General features: G+C 46.0%; 1 protein-coding gene across 1 annotated transcript in view; it reads right to left on the reverse strand.

The window, feature by feature from the left end:
• The window catches only part of VWA5B2 (von Willebrand factor A domain containing 5B2), a 53,486-nt gene that overhangs the window by 19,736 nt on the left and 14,313 nt on the right, over positions 1–19,437 (reverse strand). Inside the window, 12 exon segments of the mRNA XM_032224910.1 lie at positions 1,187–1,385; positions 2,832–2,935; positions 2,938–2,988; positions 2,991–3,015; positions 4,875–4,989; positions 6,758–6,960; positions 7,341–7,451; positions 8,404–8,580; positions 12,264–12,388; positions 13,819–13,950; positions 15,472–15,626; positions 18,051–18,270. Of these exon segments, the coding sequence (XP_032080801.1) occupies positions 1,187–1,385; positions 2,832–2,935; positions 2,938–2,988; positions 2,991–3,015; positions 4,875–4,989; positions 6,758–6,960; positions 7,341–7,451; positions 8,404–8,580; positions 12,264–12,388; positions 13,819–13,950; positions 15,472–15,626; positions 18,051–18,270 (1,617 nt within the window).

The raw sequence follows: 19,437 nt of genomic DNA on the forward strand, positions 1-19,437 counted from the left end.
GAGGTGGTATTAAGCCGGTTCTGACCGGTTCTGGTGAACTAGTATCGGAAATTTGAGTAGTTCGGAGAACCGGCAAATACCACCTCTGGCTGGCTCCGACCCCATCTATTTGATGCCTCTTGAGTCCCAGCAGATTGGCTGGGTCTTCTTCTGTTGCCCTGCACAGGAGAAGGGAGCTGGAAAGCAAGTTAGTGGGGTGGGGAGGGAATGGGGATTTTGCAGTATCCTTTCCCTGGAGTGGGAAGGGAATGGAGATTTTGCAGTATCCTTCCCCCAGGAGTGGGGAGAGAATGGAGATTTCACAGTATCCTTCTCCTGGAGTGGGGAGGGAATTGAGATTTTGCAGTATCCTTCCCCTGGAGTGGGGAGGGAATGAGACTTTGCGGTATCCTTCCCCTGGAGTGGGGAGGGAATGCAGATTTTGCAGTATCCTTCCCCTGGAGTGGGGAAAGAATGAACATTTTACAGTATCCTTCCCCTGGAGTGGGGAGGGAATGGAGATTTTGCAGTATCCTTCCCCTGGAGTGGGGAGGGAATGAGATTTTGCGGTATCCTTCCCCTGGAGTGGGGAAAGAATGAACATTTTACAGTATCCTTCCCCTGGAGTGGGGAGAGAATGGGAGATTTTGCAGTATCCTTCCCCTGGAGTGGGTAGGGAATGGGGATTTTGCAGTATCCTTCCCCCAGGAGTGGGAGGGAATTGAGATTCACAATATCCTTCCCCTGGAATGGGGATTTTGCAGTATTCTTCTCCTGGAGTGGGGTGGAAATGGAAATTTTGCAGTATCCTTCCCCTAGAAGTGGGGAGGGAATGGGGTTTTGCAATATCCTTCCCCTGCCACATACACCAGGTCACGCCCACCAAGCCATGCCATACCCACCAAGCCACACCACAGAACTGCTAGTAAAAAAATCTGAATCCCATCACTGACCTGTAGCACATTGTTCCAGTCCCCGATGCACCCTCAATCTGGGAAAAAGTGTGCACCCCAGGGCATTGGCTCTGCCAATTCTGCACTTTTTAAACTGAACTCTGCCCACAAGCACTGATGATGTAACCTAGTTTGGGTACTGAAATGTCTGCAAGAAAACCACCAATCTCAGAGAGCACAAAGACCCCTGAATTTCCAAGTTGCTGCCTCCTTTAAAATGGATGTGAATATTGCCTTCCAAGGCCTGCACTCACTCTTCATAGAGTCATCAGTGTCCTCAAGTGAAAACTTCATGGATATTTCCTGGGAAACGTCCTGAAGGCCCTTGTAACGCTCTGGATTCTCTCCAGCTGAAAGTGGGAGGGCTCCATCCTGTCCTTCTACCTCCTCCTGGGATGGAAAGGCCGGCCCTGCAGATCCTCTAGAGAAACTTCGACAGATTTGCTCTCGGCCCTAAGGAACAGGGTAACCAGAAGATAACATGGGTAATCCTCAACTTGCAACCATTGATTTAGTGACCATTGGAAGTTACAAAGGCACTGAAAAAAGTGATTGGTGACCATTCCTCGCATTTATGACCACCACAGCAACCCCAAGGTCATGTGCTTCGATTCAAGCGCTATGGCAACCAGCCTGTATGAACAATGGCTGAAGTGTCCCCGGGTCACATGATTGTCATCTGCAGCTTTCCCAGCTGGATTCTGATGAGCAATGTCAATGGGGAGAAGCCGGATTCGCTTAAGGGCTGTGTGATTCACTAACTAACATCAGTGCTTCGCTTGACAAGCACATGCAGCAAAACAGTCATTATAAACTCACTTAACGACTGGCTTACTCAGCCACAGAAATTCTGCTCCCAATTGTGATTGTAAGTTGTAAGGACCTGTTTTAGCCCACTAGCGGCAAGCAGAGCTGACAGCAGAGTCGGACAGTGAGGAGGTTGGGGATGAACATGGGCCAGTCCTGGGGGCTGAGGAAAGCTCAGATGAGGGCTTCTGCATTGGAGGCAGAGAGAGAGCTAGACAGCAGTGAGGCAGTGGAACAGCTGGAGCCTGTTCCAGTGTGCGCATGCGCAGAGCTGCCAGAAGACAAGAACAACTAAGAAGCAGGGTCAACTCAGGAGTAAAGCCACACCTTGTTGGTCCCTCCCATAAGAAACAAAAGAGAAGTGAACGGAAAGTGGGCTTTTGCAGGAAACAATTCGTTCCTTCGGCCGTTTCAAGGGTGGAAAGTTCTGTTTGTGACTATAAGAGACTCTGTGTCAGGTTTTGCCTTGCCCTACGTTTGGAAACTAGTATTTGGCAGCTCTTCAAGCGAGATAAGGTTCGTGTTGATAACCATCCCTCTGAAAGACTGTTTGCTAAGCCTTGCGGATTGTGAATGAAAGGAATTCACAATCGTGTAAATAAAAGGGGTTTTGCCGGGACCAAGACTCTGCTTCTTGCTTTTTAAGGAAGCCTGGCCAAAACAGGACCCACCTGTACATTTGTACATGCATGAAATGAAAGCCCTGATATGGAGAAAGAAATAATGGCACTCCCCCAAGAAGCATGTGAGACCAACAATCAAATGAGCACTACCCCAATCAAGAAACTGCCAAAGAGCCATCAGTAAATGGCCCAACCAAAGAACCCCCAAGACTACTTTACCCACACAGAGAAGCATGTCACCAAGAACATAAACTGATAGCCAACCCCACTCCTTACTAGCACTGATGATGTTACGTAGTTGGTAATAAAACGTCTGCAAGCTCAGAGACCACCAAGGACCCCCTCAAGCAATCGGATAGGCAAACTAGGCTTTGGGTGTGTTGGATTCAGGGGATGGTCACAAAGTGAAACCAGGGCTGATTTCCCACATGGGGAGAGATCTACTTTGTAAGGAAAATGATTGCTCAACTGTTGCTTTCTTGTCCCGGAAGCTGGCAACATGGTAAAGGGTGCAGTAGCTGATGAGCCGGTCTCCGGGATAAAGGGACGCAATCTCGTTGGGTGACAGCAGGCCTCCATGGTGTCAGGCACGTACCAGTCGATGGTGATGTCACTCACAGCTGGCTCAATGGCTTCTTCAAAGACTTTATCAGCTGGGAGAGGGTGGGGCGGAAAGGAAAGCATATTGAATGCTTGCCTACACAGCAATCCATACTCTACTTAACGAACCTGGTAGCAAGAGGTTGAGTGTTCTATCAATCGAGGGGAACTCAAAATATTATGGCAACAAGGAAAGAGAAGTCCACATTTCAAAAAGGGCTGGGGAAACTCCAGACGGTGACACAATGAAGGGGAATCATGGTTTTGTTGAACTTTACATGCCTATCCCAAGATGTTTTCCAAATGGCAACTCTTGGCTTTGTCAGAATATTCATGAACTGGAAGAGGACATAGCAACAGGTCAGCCATTGGGGACTGGCTGGAAGAGGACATGGTAACAAGGCCAGCCAATGTATAAGCATGGCAACGGGGTCAGCCAATGGGAACTATTTCGGAGCTTGGGCATGGCTTACCTATGTACCTCTGAGTCTGTGCAAGAGAACTAATATAGCCTGCTCTCTGAATTGAAACTGGAAACCAATTTCTCCTCTCTACCACCTTGGAAGAATCTGATGTTGGCATTGTACATTTATTCATGTGTTATTATATATATAAAGAAGTTAATGAATCCAGCTGCATCAGTTATCTGTGTGTGCTTTCTGGATCCGATTTCTACAACAAACTCTGACAGTTTTGTCCTTGGAAACATTTGGCTTCTCATCCAAGAATCTTCTTCAGAACTGAAGATGCTTCTTGGACGATAAGCTATATGTTTTCAAGGGAAAAAAAACCCCAAAATCCAGTTGTCTTTTGGAAAAGCACCTTTGGGACAACCATGACCTGGATGATCGAGAATTTCCATAGACATTTAACATGCCTATCTTACTGTATTCTTCCTCCTATCCCAACCCACGGCTGTTGGACCTTATCCTTCTACTTAATAAGTAGCCACTGGAGATAAGCAGTGTTGGAATGGCCAGGATACCTAACTCATCCCTTTTTCTTTGAATATCCATATAGGAAGTGCATTGAAAGAGTATATGTATTATTAAAGTACAGTTAGATCATGTGTGACTGACAGATTGGATGTCAAATTGTGATTTTAACGTAGATTTTATCTGTTATTTATTATTTTATTCTAGAATGTTTAACTGGATATTCTTGAGTGTTTTTATTTGTTCTGGTCTCTGGTCTTTGACTGTAATAAGCTTGATTTGAGTCGAGTTGAGTTGTTGGGAACATTTCTTCTGATATTCTTACTTCACAGCCCTTTCCACCCTCATATGCCAAAAGATCAGGAGTGAAATGTTGTAAAGTCTGCTACTGGTTCACTTCATGCACGCATGCGTGCCAAATGTGCGCTTTGCGCACAGGTGCACCGCAGGCACTAAGAAGCCTTTTCTGAGTCTGCAAAGGTAAATAGAATAGTGAGGAGGGGGAACAGCTGTGCTGCGTGATTTAGATTCGCTAGAAAGCAGGAAAGCAATAAAAAATGCTACCCGTTCTCCTGAACCGGTAGTTTAAAAAAAATTGCTTAAACATTTTTTTAAAGTTCCAACGATCAGCTGTGTGACAATCAGGTGTGCCATGCAATTGTCGGAACTTTTTAAAAAACAAATGTAAAGCATTTTTAAACTATCACTTCGGGCGAAACAGCGCAAACTGGTAGCATTTCACCCCTGCAAAGATGTTTTGGAAAATGATCTCTGTGGGTCCCAGCAATACAATGAGATGCTGGCACTATACCGAAGATAAGGTTTCTCATAGGTGATGCATAATTCATCAGCTTGGTGCTCTATGATGGGCATGACCTGATGACTGGGGGTTAACTACCCACCACCCAAACCTGGGGACTGGATCAAAACCACATGATCAAAATAAAAAAGCATTATCCAAGGAATAAGAGCCCTACCTTAGGCTGCAACCTTTCCCCTGGGCTGAGGAATTCTGCCTGGCCTCTGCTAACTTTGGCCAATCTCCTGAGGAGCTGATGGCAGACAGCAGAGCCCAGGCCAAATGTGAAACACCTGTAAGAAGTAAAGGCTGGACTTCAGAGACAAACTGCTGGGTTTTAAAAAAATTCATCTCATTCTAAATTGTGCCGGCGGTATGCCCTGGTTTAGTCATGCCCACATCTTTGTTGCTGCCAAATGTGACATCTACCCTTATCACCCACATATCAGAGTTGAAGCTGTGACTTAATTCCAACTGTTTCCAGGCATGAATTACTGAAGGGGGTTGCAAATGACATCAGCTGCATCCACATTGTAACAGGAATAACAGTTGGAAGTGACATTCGAGGTCTTCTAGTCCAACCCTCTGTCCAGAAGCAGACCCTACACCATTTAAGACAAATGGTTGTCCAATCTCTTCTTAACAACCTCTAGCGATGGATCACAACTTCTGGGGGCAGGTTTTTCCACTGGTTAATTGTTCTAACGGTCAGGAAATTTCTCCTTGATTCTAGGTTGCTTCCCTCCTTGATTAGTTTCCATCCATTGAATAGAATAGAATAACAGATTTGGGAGGGACCTTGGAGGTCTTCTAGTCCAACACCCTCCTTAGGCAGGAGGGTGTCCTGCCTAAGGCCCTACACCACTTCAGGACAAATGGTTATTCAACATTTTCTTAAAAACTTCCAGTGTTGGAGCATTCACAACCTCTGTCTTCTTGCTTCTTTGTCCTGCCTTCTGGTGCTTTGGAGAATAGCTTGACTCCCTCTTCTTCATGGCAGCCTCTCAAATATTGGAAGATTGATATCATGTCACCCCTAATCCTTCTTTTTCTTAAACTAGACATACTCAATTCCTGCAATTTTTTCCCCCCATATGCTTTAGCCTCCAGTCCCCTACCTGTGTGTCATCACACAAATGATGCAGATTCTATCGTTTGGGTCAGCTGTATTATGCAATGGACAACAGTGGCAAATTCCACATCATTTGGAAGATGCTCTTGGGATCCCTTTCCTGGTTTGAAAGTAGACTCCACTGTGCCCATGTTTGGAGGGAGATTCCTCCCTTCAGTTGTCTGCCAAATTGGTTTTACAAGTTTTCAGCGGGGTTTATTTTGAACTCCAGGTGAGTTGTTTGTGACAGGTATCTGTTGACTTTTAAAGCTCACAATCAAACAAGACAGACACAGACTTCAACGGATAATTAGAAATGCAGAAAAAAACAATTGCTACCAATCTGCCTTCCATCGAAGACCTGTATACTGCACTAGTCAAAAAGAGTCCTGTGAAAATAATTACAGACCCCCTCACATCCTGCACATAAATTGTTTCAACTCCTACCCTCAAAACGACGCTATAGGGCACTGCACACCAGAACAACTAGACATAAGGACAGTTTTCCCTGAATGCCATCCTTCTGCTAAACAAATAATTCCCTCACCATTATCATATTATTTGCTAAGACTGTATAACTATTATTCTTCTCTTCCTTCCTAGTACCTATCTCTTCCCACTTAGGACTATAACCATGTTGTTTGTATCTTTAAAATGTATATTGTTCTATTTGTTTCCTAATATAATTTGATTGCTTATTAGAAACCTATCACTAAGTGTTGTATCTTATGATTCTTGGTGAATGTATTTTATTTGATTTTTCTTTATGTACATTGAGAGCATATGCACCAAAGACAAATTCCTTGTGTCACACTTTGGCCAATAAAGAATTCTAATATGGAAATTTATCTTCCTCAAGATGTTTCTAGGGCCAGGCATCTGAGAAGATAAATTTGTAACCTGGGAACAGAAAAGCCCAAAGTTTGAAGCCGGTTGAAAGAACTTCGTACCTGACAGTGCTTGCTTGTCTCCTGACTAGCTCAATAACCTTGCCTGGGTTTTGTATGCTGGAATCCATCAGGATAAAGAGCTGCCGCGGATATCCACGGTGGAGAGGCTGTCCCAAACTCCAATTCAGAGCAGCAAGGAGGCTGGTCCTGCTCACGTCAGCCCGTAGCTTCTGAATATATTCGCAGGCCAGCCTAAGGATGTCCTGTGGAGATAATAAGCAGTTTACAGAGACATTCCCCCCCCCCTTTTTTTTTGCAATAAAGTTGGGCAGATAATTTTTTTGAAGACAGTGACTGCTCTTCTTCATTGTGGCATCCGTGGTCTCTGAGGGCATGGCGGTTCAAGGTGTATGATAATTGAAGATGATAGCACAATGAATATTCAGCTTTATTGATGGTATAATCTAAAAGTTAGTGGTTGGAATTGGGAGCTTCAGTTTTGTGGGTGTTCTGACCTAGGCTTCCCCAAAAAGCACGAAGCAGATTCCTGGTCCCGACAAAACCCCTTTTGTTAAATGATTGTGAATTCCTCTCATTCACATTCCGCAAAGGCTGGTAAACAGGTCTTGGAGTGGGTACTCACACTATTACAAGGCTTGCTCGTCTTGAAGGCAGGCCTGATGCTGAGGCCAAAGCCTGCCACGTTCAACAAGCTACTGGAAGGAAGGCTCTTTATGGCCACTACCAGAGCATCCTGCACAGGAAGAGGGAGAAAAAGTCAAAGTTACCATGCAGATGTATTTCTTCTCCTTCCTTCAGGAGATCAAGGTGGCCTCCATTGCCCTCTTTATCCCCACCCTGACATGTATTTGAAGGAAGCTGGGCTGAAAGGAAGCAACTAGTCCAGGGGCCAGCAAATCATGGCTCTGGAGCCGCATGTGGCTTTTTCATCCCTCTGCTGCAGCTCCCTGTCGCCAGTCGGCTTCACAATTGATAGGCCTTTCCGTTAGGAAAGGTTAGAGGAAAAAGGATGCTGTGCTAGGAAGAGACTCTATGGGGGTGGGGGAACCGGGCTTCTGGTCGGCTCCAGAATTGAATTGGGGGGGGGGGGAGCTTCTGGTTAGGACCTTTGTGACACTTTGAGTGTTTAAGGTTGCCAACCCCTGAACCAATCCAAAGCCACTTGGAGATTTCTAGCTGAGGGGAGACCTAGATCTTCCTGATGCCAATACACTTTCAAGTAGAGAAGCAACCTAGAACTAAGGAGAAATTTCCTGACAGTCAGAGCAATCAGTGGAACATAGTGCGCCTTCAGACGTTTCCTCCAACACTGGAGGTTTTTAAGAAGAGTTTGGACAACTATTTGTCTGAATTGGTTTTGGGCCGTGATGGTGAACCTATGGCAGGTGGAGCCATATCTGAGGGCATGTGAGACATTGCCCTATGCCAGCTGATGTTCAGCCTTCCGGAGGGCCGGAAAGCCTTCTGAAGCCTGTGGATGGTGAAAAACGGGCCCAACGGAACTTCGGAAATGAACAGAACGAAGGCAATGGGAAATCACTTCTGCGAAGCTGCTAAGACGGCTACATGGATACAATCGTGACACTGAGTTGAACTCAACTCAACTCAAGGGTGTCTTTATCCAACGGTCTGACTCTTCCTAAAAGGCAGGTTCCCACGTGTCACTAATGTAAGATTCCATTTACCTTGATCCCATCAATGCTGGAGCCACTTGCGCTTCCTGTCTGGTCAACGAGGAAGAAGATTTCCCTGGTCACCGTCTGAATGTCAGTAGAAACGCTGCTTATCTTGGGGCAGAAATTCAGCATCAGGACAGGATTGTAGAAAATGTCTTTGTGGAATCTCTTCTGGACAAAGGCAACCTAGGAGGAAGAAAAAGAAGAAAATCTGCAAAGGAGGCCTTAAAATCTGAGACTTTGTTTTGGTAACATGGACATGCTTTAAAGCTCTCGGCAATTCGGAAGGATCCAAATCTCTTGGTTGCAGGAGGGAAAGTCCATCTAACCGAGGATGATTCCATTTACTTCTCAGAAGTTTTAAGTAAACACCTTTCCTTTTTTTTATCTTCTACATTAGGGAGTTGTATTTATTTTAAAATAGAGGCTCCATCATTTATGTATCATGGGTAACGGGCATCGTGTTCTGACCTAGGTTTCCCAAGATCATAAAGCTGACTCCTCGTCCCAATAAAACTTCTTTATGTAGGTTAAAGGGAATTCCTCTCCAACAAATTCCTGGCAAACAGTCTTTAATGGGATTTCACAAATACAGATTTGGAGAGGTACCAGACCGATATCTTCCAACTCCACTCTGTAGCAGCAATGACTTGGCAAGAAGTCAGGAACAGATATTCACCCTAATGAATTGAACTCATTGTCTCTGCAAACTCCCCTCCCCTTCTGCTCCTCTTTTATTCCCTATGGGAGGGGTCATTCATCGTCCACCTGTGGCCTTACTCCCAAGTCGACCCCTGTTCTTTAGCTGTTCCCTTCGTCTGGCAACTCTGCGCATGCGCACACTGGGAACAGGCTCCAGCTGTTCTTCTGCTCTCTGACTCCGAAGGCAGCTGATAACTGGCATACAGCCCTGGCCCCCACTCTGACTCCAACACCGAGCCCTCGTCCAAGCCTTCCCCAGACTCCAGGACTGGCCCATGTTCCTCCCCAACCTCCTCACTGTCTGAGTCTGCCACTAGCTTCGCTGGCCACTGGAGGGCCACAACACATTGAAAGATTTATCCCTAGATCAGAGGTGTCAAACTCAAGGCCTGGGGACCGGATCCAGCCCATAGGGTGCTTAGATCTGGCCTGTGGGGCCACCCTGGAAACAGCGAAGAACCAGCCTAGAGTGCCCCTGCCAGCAAAAATGGAGCTCGGGAGGGCCGCAGGAGGCTGTTGCAGCCAAATTGGAGCTCAGGTTTTGCTGGCAGAGCATTTGGGCTGCCACAGGCAACCCCGACATGAGTGACATCAAGCTGGCCATGCCCATCCTGGTCCCCCGAGGTCAAACATAACCCTGATGCGACCCTCAATGAAATTGAGTTCGACACCCCTGCCCTAGATGGATCCAAGTACAGGTAGTCCTCGACTTACAGCAGTTTGTTTAGTAATCGTTCAAAGTTACAACGGCACTGAAAAAGGTGACTTATGATGGTTTTCCAGCGTTACAATCTTTGCAGCATTCTCCATGGTCATGTGATGAAAAGTCAGATGCTTGGTGACTGGTTCATATTTATGACGGTTGTTGTGTGTGTCCCATGGTCACGTGATCCCCTTTTAGGACCTTCTGACAAGGAAAGTCAAAATGGGGAAGACGGATTCGCTTTACAACTGGGTTACTCGCTTAACAATTGCAGTCATTCACTTAACAACGGTGGCAAGAAAGGTCATAAAGTGGGGTAAAACTCCCTTAACAAATGTCTCACTTCACAACAGAAATGTTGGTGTTTAGTTCTGGTGGTAACTCTTACAACCATTCGTTTAGTGACTTAGTCGAAGCGACTGCAGCACTGAAAAAAGTGACTTCTGACCGGTTTTCACACTTATGACCATTACAGTATCGCCGTGCACACATGATCAAACTTTGGGCACTGGATAACTGGCATGTATTTATCACAGGTGCACTATCCTGGGGTCATGCGATCGCCATGTGTAACCTATCCAGACCACTTCTGACAAACGAAGTCAGAGGGGGTGCCAGGATTCGCTTAACGATTGCATGATTCCCTTAACAACGTAGTGGTTTCGCTTAACATCCGTGGCAAAAAATATGTAAAATGTTTGTGTAGCATAATAACAACTGCATTGCTTAGCAAAAGAAATGTGTGGCTCAGCCATAAGTTGAGGACTACCTGTCATCATTCTGAAGGGAAAACCTTTTCATATAACATGCTAGAGAAAAAGTTAGACTGGATACGGGGGAAAGGAGTTTTTAATCGCAAGGAACCATTTGTTATCTGCAGTATTTTTAGATTATGCCAAGAGAGATATTAAAATTGCAAAATGTAATCGATATTAAAAATATCTGCAGCCATAGAAACGCAGTCTGAGAATCAGTGGTTAACAAGCAATCCATAATGTGAACACTATGTACTCTGCAGTAGTATTGAAACGTCTCAAAAGCCTAGCGGGGAAAAAAAAGCATCTTAGCCCTTCACCTGAATACAGATAGTCCTCAACTTACGACTACAAGATTTGTCATATGTTGAGGTCGTTTTGTTGTTATGTCCCATTTTTAATGACGTTTCTTGACACTGTTGTTAAGTGAATCGCTGCGGTTATTAAGTTAGGAATATGGTTTGTTAAATGAATCTGGCTTCTCCATTGACTTTGCTCGTCAGAAAGTTGCAAAAAGTGATCACATGACCCCAGGATACCACAACTGTCATTAATGCCTGCCAGTCGTCAAGCATCAGAATTTTGATCACGTGACATAGGGATACTGCTGGAGCCCATCTTCAGAGAACTGTGCTCTCTCTCTCTCTCTCTCCCTCCCTCCCTCCTTCCTCCCTCCCCTCACCCCTCCTCTCTCGTAAGGCAAGAGGATTTCATGCCTGGGCGGGGCCAGTCAGAGTTGGCGTTTACCAGTTCTCCAAACTACTCAAAATTTCCGCTAATGGTTCTCCAGAAGTGGTGAGAACCTGCTGAATACCACCTCTGGTTACCCACAAACTCTGCGGACTTTTGTTAGCACAAATGGAAATATTGCTTCTCATTTGGAGGCAGATATTCTGTGGTTGAAATAAATGGCAGAAATAAATCAGCTCGACTAAGGACACAGATGAAGACAGCATAGAACTTAGAACTGAGGAGAAATTTCCTGACAGTTAGAACAATTAATCAGTGGAACAGAAATTGCCTCCAGAAGTTGTGAATGCCCCAACACTGGAAGTCTTTAAGAAGATTTGGATAGCATTTGCCTGAAACAGTATAGGGTTTCCTGCCTAGGCAGGGGGTTGGACTAGAAGACCTCCAAGGTCCCTTCCAACTCTACTATTGTATTGTATTAATAGAACAACTTGCCTTTGGAAGCTGTGGCAGCTTCATCACTTGAGACTTTCAAGAAGAGATTGGACTGTCATTTGTCAGAAATGATGTAGGGCCTACTGACTGAGCAGGGGGTTGGACTAGATGACCTATAAGGTCCCTTCCAACTCTGTTAATCTGTTATCTTAACATAGGTGCATCTAAGGCAGAGTTCTCCAACATTTCTGGCTTTGAGGACAGGGAAGTGGGGGAGGCGGGGGAGTGGATGGTTTGCGCAAGCAGCCGGCAGCTCTATTTGTGTGAGCAGTGTGCATGCACGCCTGCTGCTCACACAGATGGAGCACACGTGTACACATGTTGCTCATGCAAGTGAAGATACGTGTGCACACACCCATGAGCTCCCCGGCTATTTCCACAGCCCCGTTGCAAACTTCTCATAGGCCACTTGTGGGTTGTGGCCCACAGGTTGGGGGCTCCTGATCTAAGGGACTGCTGGTATGTCCTGATCATTCAAATCTGTACCAAATGTACATGATCTGGACAAAAAAGACCTTTCTTACCTGTCTCTCTCCATCAGTGTCTTTTTTGGCAATCCGTGCATAATCCCAGCGGTTCCTTGTGTGTGCCTCATATTCACTGTAAGTCATGGCCCCATCTTCAATGATTAGGTGAGGGTGATGAGGTTCTTTAAGGAAAAAGCGAGGAAGATACACAACAGTCAGAGTGATTCAGAAGTATCTGAATAATCGAGTTGGAAGGGACGTTGGTGGTCTTCTAGTCAAACCCCCTGCTCAAGAAAGAGACCCTATATCCGTGAGGCTTTTTTCGCTCGTGCTGGCTGCTCTGTTCCCACCTCCCCCCTGCTACTAAAAAGGATCCTGCCTGATCGGAATCCAAAGGGAAATGAGGAGAGAGCTGCTGGCATGGGGGAAAGACAAGCAGCAAGGAAAGAAGAGGCTTCTTTCACTCAAGGTGGCTGCTCTGTTGCTCTTTTCTCCATTTCAGTGCCACGCCATCAAGGTTGCCCCACCCACCATCGCCCAGGTCCTCGCTTCTCCCAAGCATTTCTTTGCCTACCTGATTTCCAGCTCCATCGTGTTTCTTGCCATTGTGTGCAGGGAAACAAAGTTTGTGGGACTAAAAAAAACTTCAATCAATTACAACTTGTGGGGGGAGAAAGATCTCGCAAAGTTGGAATTGATTGATTGAAGGTTTTTTTTTAGTCCCACAAACTTTGTTTTCCTGTCCAAAACGGCAAGAAACACGATGGAAAAATGCTATGGAGAGGAAATTAGATAGGCAAAGAAATGCTTGGGGAAGCGAGGACCTGGGCGATGGTGGGTGGCGCAGGCTCCATGGAGTGGTGCTGAAATGGAGAAAAGGGCAACAGAGCAGCCATCTTGAGTGAAAAAAGCTGCTTTTTCTTATTTCCTTGCTGCTTGTCTTTCCCCTGTGCCAGCAGCTCCCTTCCTCATTTGTCTATTGATGTAGTGCCCAGGATCCTCTTTAATAGAGGGGAGAATTTAGCAACTGGACTCACGCCTGCCGGAGAAAAAAGGGCCCAATCTTTACACAGGAGAATGATAAGGGAAGGTTTTTTGACACAGGAGCACACTTGAGCATCCACCCCCCCACCCCCACCCCAATCTCTGCCTGTTTGTGGCAGAGCTGACAGTTCCGATATCTTCAAAACTTAGCAAGGAGTCTCAGAGAGTCACGAACCAATTAAGTGAACAAATTATCTCCTGCAAACTCCACTCCTCTTTCACTCCTCTTTTATTTCCTCTGGGAGGGGCCATTCATAGTCCACCTGTGGCCTTACTCCCAAATCGGCACTTGCTCCTTAGCTGTTCCCTTTGTCTTGCAACTCTGTGCATGCGCACACTGGAAACAGGCTCCAGCTGTTCGTCTGCCTCACTGATGTCTGATTCCGAAAGCAGCTGATAACTGTCGGGCAGCCACATTTCTGCCTCTGACACAGAGCCCTCAAAAGAGCCTTCCCCAGACTCCAGGACTGGCCCATGTTCCTCCCCAATCTCCTCACTGTCCGAATCTGCTGCCAGCTCCTCTGGCTGCTGGCAGGCCACAACACCCTGGCTTTGAGGGATCTCTTACCAGAAGGATGCAAGATGATTTCCAGGTTCTTGTCGTAACTGTGCTTATCTGCCAAAGTAATGCATATCGTTGATGCTGAACTGGCGTATGGATTAGCATCAGCTCGAAGAGCATGAGATGGGCTTTCTAGTCCTGCAGGAATGAAGGAAGAGAAAAAGAAAGGGATTAACATTAACTTGCTGAGACATCATGTATTTGAAAACTAAAAAGGTCAAGGTTTCCCTATCCAGTTGTGTCCGATTCTAGATCACCGTGTTCATCTCTGTTTCTTGGCCGAGGAAGCCAGCATTGCCCAAAAATATTTTCTGTGTCCATATGGCCAGCATGACTCTACGCCAAAGGCGTATGGACCGCTGTTACTTTCCCACCAAAGTGGTACCTATTATTAATTTACTCTACTCACATTTGCATGAGGGAGCTCAGCCCATTGCACAGTGCTCGGGGTTTCAAACCTCAGGCTGTCAGCTCTCCAGCTGACAAGCTCAGCATCTTTAACTGCTGATCCATCATGCCCTTTCAACTCTCAGGTGGAAAATAGTCACTCTTTGTTTACTCCATGAGTAAACATTTGATTCGCACAAATTCACAAGTGCTGATTTGTAAGTAATATATGGTAATATATGAGCCAGCTAATTTACAGTGTTTTCATGGCATGGAATAAATTCTCAAGCAAACATCACAGGTTTTTTTTTTTTACATTTTATGTCCAATCCACAAAGAAGCGTTCCTTAGTCTAGAAGTACAGTACGTTTTGATTAAATTGAAGCACGGTGAGATCACAAAGGCAGCATCTTTCAAAAACCTGGGACTCAAGCCAATTCCTAATGGGATTACTTCTTTCTAGATCTGAAATATATGTTCCGAACTCCCAGAAGTGGCTTTCACGTCCTCTCTTCCCTTGTTTCTTTCTCTCCTGCATATATCATCCTTTCATGAGATTATTCAGACTCAGAAGTGAAGGTTTTTTTTTTTTAAAAAAAATCCTACTTATGAAAAAGTAATCTCCTCTCTTCTGTCCCATTTTCTGTGAGCTACTCCATGTATCTTCCACAAGATACTGGTACTCCTTGACTTACAACCTTTCATTTAGTGACAACAGCACTGGAAAAAAATTATAATAACCGTTTTGCACTCTTATGACCATTGTCGCCATGGTCATGTGATCAAAATTTGGACAGTTGGCATAAGACTCGTATTTATGATGGTTGCAATGTCCTGGGGTCATGTCACCCCCTTTTGCCAAATTCCCACTGTCTTATACCTACAGGTATTTACCCATGTAATATTGCTATTACCCCGTGTTTTCCCCAAAATAAAACCGGGTCTTATACTAATTTTTGCTCCAAAAGATGCATTAGGGCTTATTTCCTATTTAGAAATAGGGTTCTAAATAGAATACAATAGAATAACAGAGTTGGAAGGGACTTTGGAGGTCTTCTAGTTCAATCTCCTGCCTAGGCAGGAAACCCTATACCATTTCAGACAAATGGCTATCCAATTCTCCAGCTAGAGTTCTGGGAGTTGAAGTCCACAAGTCTTAAAGTTGCCAAGTTTGAAGAGCTCTGCCCTTAAGGGTGATTCTAATCACTTTCCTAATCTCTTTGGGGATGTATTCCAAAAACCAGACCAGAGAGAACAGAAGCCATATCCTACCTGCCAGCAAACACGGTCCATTAACCAACATCTCAAAGCTGAATTCGTAGGGGAAGGGATTGTAAACATCACCTCTGAAGATGTCAGGGTCATTGGGAGGCGTATGAAAAGACGGGTCACTCTTCAGACTGGCAGAGCCAAAACAACCTGTGGAGCTGAAGCAGAAGAAAAAGGTCATACTGCTGACTACCGTATCCCAATCCCATTTGTCCTGCGAAACTGATAAATGATTGTTAGGAGATAAGACATATTTCAAGGCCTTTTCAGAAGTTGCTTTCCCAGGGTGGGAGAAAGGAAGGAAGGAAGGAAATAAGGAAGGAAGAAAAAAGGAAGAAGGAAGGAAATGAAGGAAGGAAAGAAGGATGGAAGGAAGGAAAGAAAGGAAAGAAAGAGGGAGGGAGGCGGGAAAGAAAGAAAGAAAGAAAGAAAGAGGGAGGGAGGGAGGAAGGAAAGCTTTTTAAGTTAATTTCACTAGAAGAGTTTTATTGTTGCAATCACATACTTGCCCATTTACATTGATTTCAATATTGCGAAAACAAAAACCTGGAGAGTTATTGTCTGAAGTAATGCCGGGCTTGAAACCATGACATATAAGGTTTGTCTGAAGGGGGAGTTTTACAGGCTTTCTTTACAGCGTTTTAGAGTTAGAGTTGACATAACCAATATTTCACATGTCAACCTCACCATAGGACTAACTCTTATAAAGATATGGAGCTAAAATGGGAATCAAACAAGAATATTTGAGAACAAATCTGCAGATTTTGAAAATATACCCATTGTAACATAAAGGTCAGATATCTCTTACGAGGCTAGATTTTTTTTTTACAAACTCCATTAAAAAACATAGGCGGGAGAACTAAATATTACTACTCCTCACTTAAACATACTCATGCTTACATTTTTTGGGTATTGTGCTTATATTTTGCTCATTCCCTCTTCACATTCTTCGGATGTTTTCTTCCTACTTGGGAATCAAAACTTCCTCCCTATTGGATGCATAGAGTGCTCACAGGGGATAGCTCCCCAAAGAAGTCAATATTGATCAAAAAGTTTAGCAATGGGTTCTCTGCCTGGTGACTGGGTGGGCTTGGCCATGGTGGGTGTAGCCTAGTCGGGGGTGGGGTGGGCGGGGCCAGCCAGGGGTAGGATTTGCGGGTTCGCTAAACTGGGCAGATCCCATGCGAACCCGTAGCAGCCCACCCAGGGGTGGGTTGCTGCCGGCATTACTGCTGATTCGGTATGCGCGCAATCTTGCATGTGCACGCTCTCTTTGCTCGTCAACGCACCAGAGGGGCACTTAGTGTGCATGCGCAGTTGCCCATAAATAGGTCTGTGCAGAACATTAAAAATTGGGGGGGGGGACATGCTGCGCTGAACGAGGAACTAGTTCAGAGGCATGGCAGGCTGGGTTGCTGCCGGTTCCGGCGACCCAGGCTGGCAAACCACTATCAGTTCGGCCGAACTGGTCTGAACCAGTAGGAAACAACCTCTGAGCCCACCCCTGATATTGACCCCTCCAAGGGTCAACGGGACTATCCATTGTTATTTATAGTACTATTAGTTACAATGGTATGTGTTAAAATGTCATGTAATTTGGAATCCTGCATCCAGTTTTGGTCACCATGTTACAAACAAGATGTTGAGACTCCAGAAAGAGTGCAGAGAAGAAGAACAAAGATGATTAGGGGACTGGAGGCTAAAACATATGAAGAACAGTTGCAGGAACTGGGTCGTTTAATAATGATGACAAGGTCCAAGGGTGACATGATAGCAGTCTTCCAATATTTGAGGGGCTGCCATACAAAGGGAGTCAACCTATTCTCCACAGCAGCTAAAGGCAAGAAGCAATGGGTGGAAACTATTCAAGGAGAGAAGCAACCTAGAACTAAAGAGGAATTTCCTAACTGTGACAACAATTAACTGATGGAACGGCTTGCCTTCAGAAGTTGCTCAGGCTTCACCACTGGAGAATTTTAAGAACAGATTGGACAATCATTTATCTGAAATGGTATAGGGCAGTGATAGCGCAGAGGGGTTGTGCCGCACCCATAATGCAATGTGCATCCCCTCCCAGTGCACATGTGTGCATGAGAGGCGCTCCCCCCCATTTTTTGCATGCTTTTTTCGCTCTCCCCAGCCTCCAGAGGCTTTATAGGAGCCTGGGGAGGGCGAAAACAGTCTCTCCCCCCCCCCTGGAGGCCTTCCGGGGGCTTCAGGGACCTTCAGGAGGGTTCTCTGAAGCCTCCGGAGGACCCAAAACGACCCTACGAGCAAACCGGAAGTCCGTTCCCGAACTTCCTGTTTGCCCATAGGACCCTTTTTTTTGCACTCCGGAGGCTTCAGGGAAGTTCAGGGGAGGGGGGGGGGCTCTTTTCGCCCTCCCCAGGCTCCTATAAAGCCTCTGGAGCCTAGGGAGGGTGAAAATGGCTTTAAAAAAGGCTGAACTCAGCTGGCCAGCGCGCGGATACGTGCTGGCCAGCTGAGAGGGCAACGCCTCACGTGCTCTGGCAAATTTTCAACTTTTTTTCTCCAAGCGCCATAGACTCTGAGAAAGCCATGAAAATCACCATAGGGCCAACCTGTCGTCACACAAGCTTCTTGTTTCACTTTCACTTTCAGGCACGGCTACAACTAAAGGCATGAGTACGGATGGGAAGAAGACATGCATGGCACCGTTGGGCAGGGTTGCCAGCTCCTGGCTGCTGCTGAAGAGCACCGTCAGAGTCTCGGAGGGCTCAATGAGGCCTGTGCTGACGACGAAAGTAGACCGTGCCTGGTCTCCATCAAGGATCAAGTGTCCTAGGTAGAAGAGAGAAAATAGTTACGAATATCCAGCGTGTTTGAAAAGACCACTCTCTACGGTCTGCATAGAGAGAACTGGAACCATCATTACACACTTTCTTCCTGTCCCTATTTGATCCCGACTATTAGAGTGGCAAAATTTTAATACACGTGTCATTTACTGAACTCATTTCAAACATTTACAAAAAGAATAGTTAAAAAGGCTTAGGGCAAATATCCCTTTGAGCAGAGGGGATAATCATTTAAAACAATTGTCTTTCAGCAGTGTCACTTAAACCAATGTTATCATCCCCTGGAGCAGTGATGGCTAACATTTTTGATGCCAAGTGGCCAAAACGCTTGCGCATGCACACAAATGCATCCATGCGCAAACCCAAAATGCAATGAGTGCCCCCATGCATGTGCCCCACCCCACCCCCTGCGCATGTGCCCCTGCACGTATGCACCTTTACCCCCATGCATGTTACCCCCCTCGCTCATTTTTGGCTTCCAGGTTGGTGCAGGAGCCATTCCAGGCCAAAAACAGGGCACAGGAGGGGTCTTGCACGGCCTCCGCACCCTGTTTTGGCTCCCAGGTTGACACAGAAGGATTTCGAGGCTCAAAACCGGGTACGGGGGAGGCACGCGCACATGCGAGAACCCCCAAAATGCAATGCGAGCACCCCTGCACATGTGCCCCTCTGCCCGCGCATGCACGGGTGCATCCACCACATACGCCCCACATGCATAGCAGAAACCCAAGGCCAGCTGGCTAGCAGGAGGTGAGCACGCATGCACGGTGGAGCTGGGATGGGGTGACGGCTGGCATGCCCACAGGGAGGGCTCTGCGTGCCACCGCCTACTGCCACATACCTCCCATCGACCATGATTTGCCATCATGGCCCTAGAGGGTCTCCAAAACTGACAGCTTGAAGACTTGTGAACTTCAACGCCCAGAATTCCTCAGCCAGCCATGGTGATTGAGGAATTCTGGGAGTTGAAATTCACAAGTCTCCAAGTTGCCAAAGTTTGGAGACCCCTGCCCTACAACATAGATCACCTTTTCTTTTAGCAGGGTTTCTGAATCTTGGCAACTCTAAGATGTCTGGACTTCAACTCCCAGAATTCTGATGAGATTTGTCTAGTTTGGTTGAACCTCTCGTATGGCTCTCATCTTCCTCAGCA

Source organism: Thamnophis elegans, chromosome 10 (genome assembly GCF_009769535.1).
Source record: "Thamnophis elegans isolate rThaEle1 chromosome 10, rThaEle1.pri, whole genome shotgun sequence".
Lineage (NCBI taxonomy): Eukaryota > Metazoa > Chordata > Lepidosauria > Squamata > Colubridae > Thamnophis > Thamnophis elegans.